General features: G+C 40.6%; 1 protein-coding gene across 1 annotated transcript in view; it reads left to right on the top strand.

Annotated features, from left to right (window-relative positions):
* The window catches only part of LOC138027117 (tetratricopeptide repeat protein 8-like), a 12,430-nt gene extending 3,149 nt beyond the window's left edge, over nt 1-9,281 (top strand). Inside the window, exons 6-15 of the mRNA XM_068874617.1 lie at nt 773-862; nt 1,409-1,453; nt 1,715-1,800; nt 2,692-2,830; nt 3,376-3,435; nt 3,950-4,089; nt 4,469-4,640; nt 6,491-6,613; nt 7,361-7,444; nt 8,084-9,281. Of these exons, the coding sequence (XP_068730718.1) occupies nt 773-862; nt 1,409-1,453; nt 1,715-1,800; nt 2,692-2,830; nt 3,376-3,435; nt 3,950-4,089; nt 4,469-4,640; nt 6,491-6,613; nt 7,361-7,444; nt 8,084-8,200 (1,056 nt within the window). The 3' untranslated portion in view covers nt 8,201-9,281. The remainder of the gene's footprint in view (nt 1-772; nt 863-1,408; nt 1,454-1,714; nt 1,801-2,691; nt 2,831-3,375; nt 3,436-3,949; nt 4,090-4,468; nt 4,641-6,490; nt 6,614-7,360; nt 7,445-8,083) is intronic.
* The last annotated feature ends 3 nt before the right edge of the window (nt 9,282-9,284 follow it).

The raw sequence follows: 9,284 nt of genomic DNA, 5'->3' as shown, positions 1-9,284 counted from the left end.
CCCATTGTCCCCTTTTGTGGTCATTTATGTCATAATGTTATTGTTGACAAAATGTCATGTAATAGAGTTCATTGGAGAACCTCAGAAACATTGGTGACAAGCTGTAATTTGTGAAAAGAATAATAGTAACTGTCAAGTGAAGCTATGACCGTCGCAGTTATGAACGCAATTTTTGCAATTGCGTGAAGAAGTGTGAAAACTTCAGGACTTCAACGGGGTTTGAACCCGTGACCTCACTTGATTTCATATCTGCAGTTCATGTATGATCCATTTCATGTATCATTTCATTGTTGATTCATTCCTCACGGGAACATTGGAACACACAAATGACCAGCTCCCAACGTCAGTGGCCTCATAGCTCAGTTGGTTACAGCGTCGCACCGGTATCGCAAGGTCACGGGTTCAAACCCTGTTGAAGTCCTGAATTTTTCAGACTTCTTTACACAATTGCAGAAATAGTCTTCATAACTGCGAGGATCATAGCTTCACTTGATTTCATATCTGCATTTCATATATGATCCATTTCATATATCATTTCATCGTTAATAGTAACTGCCTTTATCATTATAGTCTAATCTTATTTTAGCAATTTAAAGCACTCAAGTGCTCTACTAAGTGGGATGAGTATCATTCAAATCAAATAAAACTGCTGTTTTTCAGCATGACCAATCCCAGGGTGGGGAGGGGTAGGGGGGCTTTAGGGCTGTACCTCCAGACCCTCTTTTATCCCCATTGCTCAGCCTTTATACTAATAGCAATGTTTTTAATGCAGGCATCTATGTTGTCACAGCCAGATGGACCATTTATAAATATTGCCAAGTTGAATTTGTCAAAATATGCCCAAAGACAGAACCTTGCAAAGGTTAGCACCTGCATGGCAACATGCTCTTTTGATACCATGATCCAGTTTGCTTTCACAGAGGGCTAACACTTAAAACGTCAGCTTATGATGCAACAACCATATGGCGGTTCATTTTCTTTTATCAACTGATTTGATTCCACCAAATTTTCATGCTTCACTACCTGAGGAAAAGAAATTTGAAAGCTGATATTTCAAGCCATAGCCCACTGTGAATTAGTTTCTATCAAAAACACCGTAATACTCCTTATTTGTCTCTCAAAATTTTTGCATAAGCATTGTTTCCAGTTTCTCTTGGGATCATTGTAAGTCCCAAAGGAAAATAAAAGCACTGCTTATGCAAAATTTTGGAGGGACAAACAAAGAGCATTATGGTATTTTTGATAGTGGCTAATTGTTGGAGGTTTCTGACGAAAGGCTTGCGCTCGAAACGTCAGCTTTCAAATTTCTGGTTAATTTACTGTATCAATTCGGTTGATAAAAGCCTTTTCTGTGTAAAAACGTCAGCTGTGTCTGAGTTTCTCTCTTCTTTCTTTCTTTTCCTCTTAGGTGTTGTTTGAGTACATCTTTCACCATGAAAATGATGTCCGAAATGTAAGTTTGATGGCAACCAGCGATAAGCTGTTCTTTTCTTTTGCGCCTTTTCTCAAGAAAAGAATGCCTGATCGCAGATTACTGGTAGTTTTATTGTAAAATTTGAAATTAGCCATTTTAATCTGCAAGTCTGTTGGGTTTTTCTTTGCTTGTTTGCTGCTGTGTGTTTGTATAAAGAATGAAAAATCTCTGAGTTTGAAGATGTGTTTTGTCTTCCGTTATCCAAGTACAAGGTATTGTTGTGTACGTTTTTGTTATCAGGCCTTGGAACTTGCTGCAAAGGCCACTGAAGAATGTCAATTTAAAGACTGGTGGTGGAAGGTGCAATTGGCCAAAAGTTATTATAGGTAGGTGTGTTAGGTCTGGTCCATTTTCAAGGCCTGGAGGGGGATAGTGTTTTCTTAAGATTTGCCCCCCCCCCCCCCAAAAAAAAAAAAAAAAAAAAAAAAAAAGAAAAAAAATTAAATGATGGTGCATTTTGAGACACAATTTTGAGAAGTGTTACAGTGGTATTTTATTTCATCGTTTAATCATGATCACTTTCTGACAATGTTGCATTTAGCTCCGATCCTTGCTAATAACTCATAAACAGAACGTACAGCATGATAAGTGAGCCTGCTGTAAGACCAGCAGTTTGTAATACTGCATGTGCCTTGTCCTACAGTGTCCTTAGACAGGGAGACAGGGAATACCTTCTTCATGTGCAGTGACCTCGTCGCATCTCGTTTTTTTTTGGGTTTTGGGGGGGGGGGGGGCGGAGCTGGGCATTTTGGGGAGGAAGCTTCTACCCCTCAAATACCCTAGATAGAACCCTGGTATCGAGTGCAGTGTATTTGCTCACGGCAATTGTGATCTGTCTTTCATGTGGTGAGGTCAATTTCGTCCCCAGGGTCCGCTTTTGTTTTGGTCAGCACCAAGAACACGGACTCTGGCCACTTCCAATTTATGCGCAGTCGTAGTGAAGGTCCATAACCACTGTTGTTTCAAATTTCTGAGCTTGCGTATACGAGCTGGAAGTCCGTGATTTGCTGACTTCTCGCCTTGGAAGTGGCCAGAGTCCGTGTTCTTGGTGCTGACCAAAACAGAAGCGGACTCTGGGGACGAGATTGGGATTTGTTGCGATCGCTTGTCAAGGTGTCGGCGGCTGCCTGTCGGCAGAATTCCACTTACTCATGGTAATTACTAGCAGACATAAATATTTTGAATGAATAAATCCAACATTTTTCCTTCAAAACCAGACTTGGTATGTATCGTGATGCTGAGAAGCAACTAAAATCAGCTCTCCGCGATCAAGACATGGTGGATGTCTACTTGTACCTTTGCAAAGTGTACAGAAGGCTTGATCAACCCCTCACTGCCGTCGAAGTATACAAAAAGGTCAGTCTCTTTTTGTTGATTTGGGATTTATCGTTTCACAATAACGTGAGTAGGAACAAAATACAAATCTAGTCGGTTATTGACAAAGTTAGATGAAGAAATTCCAGACAGGAACTCCCTCGCATTCCCTCGTACCTGGCGGGTTATATACATCCGTGAGTTGTTTATCGGGGCAGTGGGGCCGCGAGAGGAATGAGACGAAGTATCTTGCAAATACCTTTCCGTTCTCCACAAATTTACAAGGTGCAATGACCAAATCTCAAGTCTTATGGTAAAAGAGAACACGCATCGGCAAAGTTAATTCTAACTTATTTTTGAAGACCGTTTTTCCAAGCTCAGTTCGTTTATAGTTCGCCAAATTGTAAGAGTTTCATAAACTGAAATAATGTTGAAACGTTTGCTCAATTTTATGTTGTAATTTGAATTGACGTTGCGTCGTCTATCGGGGACTGGTACTTCGTGCGTGGCATCTCGCGATTCCCAAAGGGAGTACTTGTGGCTGATTATCGCACAGCTTTGCAAGCCTCTTTCTTTTATGATTACAGGCCTTGGAGAAATTTCCCGGTGAGACCACACTTTTGACAGGAATCGCTCGCATTCATGAGGTAAATGAAAGGTTTTGATCTTGCATGATTTATCGTTTTGACTTCCCGTGAATCCAGTGAGTGTTGTAAGCCGTAGGCGCGAGAGGTGACCTGAACCGCGTTCTTTGATTCAGATCAAAGTTGACTGGCGACCAATTGCTGTTTTGGTATAAAAACAGAAAAACGGTGGCGGGAGGGTGAGAAGTTTAAAAGTGTCATTCTCACCAACATTTAGCTCCTTTAAAACTAAAGAGACAATGATACAATTTTCTGCTCGAAGGACGAGAGTCTCGTCTCACGTCAATTGTTCCTAGAAAAATGGGCTTAATTGCGCTGTTTTTTTTTAATCTACGGGATCTCGCGTTCAATTGCCAACCCGGCTAAACTGCGTTTTGGCTTCCATCGTTCAAACTTCCAAAGCCAATCGTAAAGATGCCAAGAGCCATTCCAAGGAAACCGCGTTAGCTCGCTTTTTCGCATACTGTCATGGCAAGACATTTGTATAGCATTGTGTTCTTTTGTTTCGCGTCTCCAGGAGTTGAACGACATGACCAGTGCAGTTCAGTTGTACAAGGAAGTGCTGCACTTTGATAACACTCATGTCGAAGCCATCGCCTGCATCGCAACCCATCATTTCTATACTGACCAGCCAGAAATAGCGCTTAGATTTTATCGGTAAGTGGGCAATTGCGGACTGTTGCTCCGTTTTTATGAGAGATATGATACCTTCACTATGCCCACCTTGGGTAGTGTATCCTGCTTTAAGGAGTAATATATGGAAGTATCATCAAAAACGTTTAAGCACAGAGAAAAATGAGCTACTCTTTCCCAAATCCTAACTCTCGTCGGGAAGACGAGCAACCAGCACGACACGCGGCAAAACGACCTATCGGTGCCAAGCGCGGGAAAAAAACAGTACAAGTGAACGTGCAGCGCGGGAACTAATAAGGTTGAAGACATGTATGGGACAAAGGAAAAGTCAGTTCTGTCGTAAAATGATTCATTTTTCGTGCGCGAGAAAAACTGACTACGGAAATTTGCTTTTTGTTTCCAGCCGCCTTCTGCAAATGGGTGTTTACAATGCTGAACTGTTTACCAACCTTGGACTCTGTTGCTTCTTCGCTCAGCAGTATGATATGACTCTCAATTGTTTCGAGAGAGCATTGGCACTAGCGTCCGATGAAAATATGGCCGATGTCTGGTACAACATTGGGCACGTTGCTGTGGTAAAAATAATTATATTTTCCGTCCACGGTTTTGAGGAATTTGACTTTATTTATTTAGCAACCTGGGTTTAAAATTTACAGCGGTTTTCAATCAAGTAGCAAAAGAAATTCCGAAATTTCTTCGCTTAGCAATACTCTGTGTGGGCTAAAAAGTTAACTATAATATTGGCCATGTTATTAGCCAATCAGAGACGAATAAAAAGACAATCGTGATTGGCTTGCTCTAGCCTGCGAGCAGGCCCTCCGAGGGACTGGGGTTGGGTCCCACCGAGGAGAGAGAGCCTGCTCGCAGGCTAGGCTTGCTCGCGTTTTCCAGCGTTATGATTGGTTCTTACGATCTTTCGTCTTTTATGGTTGGCTGGAGCAACTTTAATTTGGTTTAGAATTGGAGACCACGCGTTCTCAAGATAACGAAATTAAGTTTGCATTTCTCTTTTTTCGAGCCAAAACGATACATGACTCCCATACTAAATGAGTCAACGTGTTTGAGGATTCTTGAATGCAACTTACAAAGTGACGATTCATGACCCAAAGTTTGGACAATCTTACCTAGTATGGTTTTCAGGGGGTAATCCAAAACTGTGACAGGAGTAGCTAGCGTGGGACCACGTTTTATTGTTCTTCTTATTACAAAGAGGACCGAAACGTATCCCATATTAGTTTCTTCATGTAATAGCATTTTGATTGACCGAGCTATTTTAAGACGATTATTTAAATAAGTCTCGGATCACTCGAGCGACCATTCTTAATTCCTAAGGTATAAAGAATCAATTATTTCAGGCTTAAAGTGGTACTATGACCAAAAAATCAATTCTTCTTTTTCTTTCTATTTAAAAAAAATATATATATTTTTGGATTTCAAAACTATGTTAACTAAAGAGTAAGTGATCCAAGTTCTTAAGTCTTGATTTGAAAAAGACACCTGTTTATTTTAACTGGAAGTTACCTATTTAAGTAATGATCCGTGTAAGATGGATAGCAATTTCCTTTGTTATGCGGCAACGGGGCTTTCCCCACATAGGAATGTTATCATTTTTACACGGAGAATGCATAAACCTACAGGAAAGCCGTTAACGCAATAAAATTCACGTACAGCCCACTTTGAAAGGGTGTTTTTTTGTGTTAAAAGATTTTGACCAATCACAAGAGTTGAAAACAAAAGCCAAGAAACGTTTACAATTTTACATGTTCCCCACATACGATTTCTGTGGAATTCATTTAAACTGAGACCAGATGAAAGATGGAAGATGGTTGGAAAGCAAGACTGCTTTTATGAAGTTTTGTTAACTTTTGCTGTTTAAGCCAATCAGAAGTAAGTACAGACAATAGAAAAGTTATCACCTTTTTGCATACCAATTGAATTCCAACATGTTCGTTGCCGTTGTTGCTATCGTTCTTATCTGGACCGTTTCTTAATGGTCCACCATTACTCACTTTGGAATCTTGAGCGAGCTGGATGACGTCAGATACTCACTAGTTTAAGAGTGCAATGCGTGTGTACGCGGCTGAATTAATATGCAGCACGAGAATTTCGGGCTTTCAGACTTTTAAAGTCGTGTTTTGCATACTTAATAAGCTGCGTTTACACGCTGAAATTTTAAGCTGTAGAGTAATTGACGTCACTTTACCCTAGATCCAACGCTCTGAGGTCTAATCGGTCAGTTTTGAACGTGAGTAATGGCGGACCGCGAAACCCAAAACTTACGATCAAAGTAGACACCTTTTGGGTAAAAATCAAAGTTCAGAATTTTGCAAACACACGTTCAAAATCTGAAGAAAAAAGGGAAGTGATTTTTTGATCGTGGTACCACTTTTCGCTCTTTGTCAAAACCATTTTTTGTTGTTTCCAGGGTATCGGAGACATACATTTGGCATACCAGTGTTTTAGATTAGCTCTAGCATCCAATAACGACCACGCCGAAGCATATAATAACCTTGGGGTACTGGAAATGAGAAAAGGTCACAACGAACAGGTATATACAAGACTTGCTTTCTTATCGATAAACTGCAGCTTGTGGAACTTTAACGAAGAGTTACTACTAGAATACTTTTAGGACGCTTTCTATTCAGCTAAAATTTCCCAAAATTTTGGTTGGGAATCAAATGCAACGGTCCTCTTTGGTTCGGTTCGACCGGAATACCTCTTACTAACCGAGTTCGAGGTCCGTACTGTAAGTTACGGACCGACTTTTTTCCCGTTGATTTATGGCCCAAGCGCGAAGCGCGCGGGCCATAAATCAACGGGAAAAAACGAGGATCCGTAACTTACAGTACGGACCGAGAAAACGAGGTTAGTGAGATATTTATTATATCTCTGAGGTTAACCGGCGCGCGGGCAAGGAAACTAGTCAAAGTGAAGCGGAAGGTTCAACTGCCACAACGAATGCCGTGCCAAAATCCCAGAAACTAAATCTTCTTGGCTGTTAAGTTTGAAATAGTTGCTTGCAAGATTCAAACACTTTTCAGTACAAGTTTATGCAACAGGAATGTCATGAAAAACTCGCTAGATGATGTTTTGTCGAAATTTTAAATTTAGCGGGCTGTACAGCGGGCCGTACTGTAGAATACGGCCCGCTAATTTAGCCAATTACAGCGCGCGTACTACCTGAGAGATATAATAATGTCTTGTCTTTGAAAGTGGTCCACTTTGACTGGTCCGATCAGTCGGACAAAAATCATTTCTTTTCATTGTATACTTATATCACTTTCCTTTCCTCTAGGCTCGAGCATTTCTCCAAGCGGCCGCAGGCCTTGCTCCTCATATGTATGAACCTCACTACAATCACGGGCTGTTGTCACTCAAGGTATTTATCACAATAATCCGAAAATACGAAATTTGGCGCGAATCCGCCAAGACCTGTTGCAAAATGTCAAGTCTTGTATTGGAAGTTGCACCCGTACGTGCAGGGAGCTACGAGAGATCTTTTCAAAGTTCTCACAAGTATCTTGTGAATTATTATATATTTATTTATTTGTTATTATTATTATTATTATTATTATTATTATTATTATTATTATCATTATCATTATCATTATCATTATTATTATTATTATTATTATTATTATTATTATTGTTGCTTACAATACACGTACACTTAATGCAATATTCTTGACCATCTTCAGGTGCGTTTTAACTTTTGGGTCAGAATCCTGTTCTTGGAAGCGTCTATGAAAAAAAATTCATCCGTTAAGCTTGAATTTTCCTGTTTTTATAATTATTTCTTGCTTTCTATTTCAGTTGTGGACGTCTTACGTATGAAAAGTAGTAAAAGGATTGTCAGCCGTTGTTGTCTTGATTTTGGCGCTCTCACCCGCACAAAGCGAGGTTGCTATAGCAACTAACTTAATATATCATTCTCAAGGGGTTGCGTGGGCGCGGTTATGCCTTCATCCTTGTTGGCGATGGCAAGAGTTAATTTCCTTTGCTTTTTTGTCTTTTGTAGATCGGCGATCTTCAAAGCAGCCACAGTTCAATAGCTAATTCATTGGACGGTTACCCGGATCATTGTGACAGCAAAAACTTGCTTACACAACTCAAGGAAGACTTTGCTGCCTTGTAAACAGAGTGTGGCAATCCTTTGAACTCATTTAATTTATTGGAGAATGACTCAACTCCGAGGGCGTCCCACGCGTAGCGCGAGGCAATTGGAGAAAAAAGCCGTCCGAGCAAAGGCGCTATCCGAGTAATTACACCTTCCCGTTATTATGAACCGGTCTTTATTCTTGGTCCAGCCCTTGTTGTTTGTCCTGATAAATGAAAAGGTTCATTGAATCGGATATTCACCTAGCAGCTCCCTAGGCATCTTGAAGATAATGACCTCGGCCTTCAAGAAACCGTCGGAATCCAGTCATTATCCAATATCTATTTGCCCCGTATCGGAAATGCAAATAAGACACCACTCGAAGCAAAAACGTGCAACCTTTTCAAAACTTGCGTAATTGAAATCAGGGCTGGTTCGTTTCCAAAATTCGAGTTATTCTTTGGATCAGACGAACACTCTTAGATCTCTTTCCTTTCACACCCGTTTGCAAGCCAGCATACAATGGCGTTTAAAAAAGAAAAATCTACAGAGATTTTGCTTCGCGTCTACATGAAACGGCAGACTGCTTCTTGTTTTAAAAAATGAAAATTCTCTTATTATTGCTCCGTCGTTAAATCCTCGATATCTGGAGCTGACAGGCAAGCATGAGTTCATATCACGCAAGTCTCTTCCATTTTGGCAAACGCCATCCGTAGTCCGTTTGCCGTTTGAAATAAACGTGATGCTTGGTCTCCCTTTAAGCTATGCCACGTGCAGTTTTTACTTTCGTTCATTTCCGCCCTGTTGCAAACATTTTTAACTGTGCCGCAACAGGAAATGAGCTGCTCTCAAATTTCAACATCTCTTGAGCACGCACCGTCGGTGGTGGTTTTTCCTTCTTGCTTTCAGCAACCTTCCTCCAATTCTGAGCTGGAACGAAATAGAATTATTGCGAAAAAGTCTTAACTTTTAATCTTCAACGACGCCTTTGTTGATTTGTGAGACGTGAAAGTTGGTACTCCTTCGCGCGCGAAGGTGCATTCCCTCGCAGGCAATTGAAACTACCAATATTGGCTACGTTGTTTAATGTATAGTGTAAATAAATGTCAATCCGATATTGCGT

This window comes from Montipora capricornis, chromosome 12 (assembly GCF_036669925.1).
Source record: "Montipora capricornis isolate CH-2021 chromosome 12, ASM3666992v2, whole genome shotgun sequence".
In the NCBI taxonomy this organism is placed as follows: domain Eukaryota; kingdom Metazoa; phylum Cnidaria; class Anthozoa; order Scleractinia; family Acroporidae; genus Montipora; species Montipora capricornis.
Note: the sequence above shows the minus strand (reverse complement) of the source record. Positions and strands in the feature narration are given on the sequence as shown.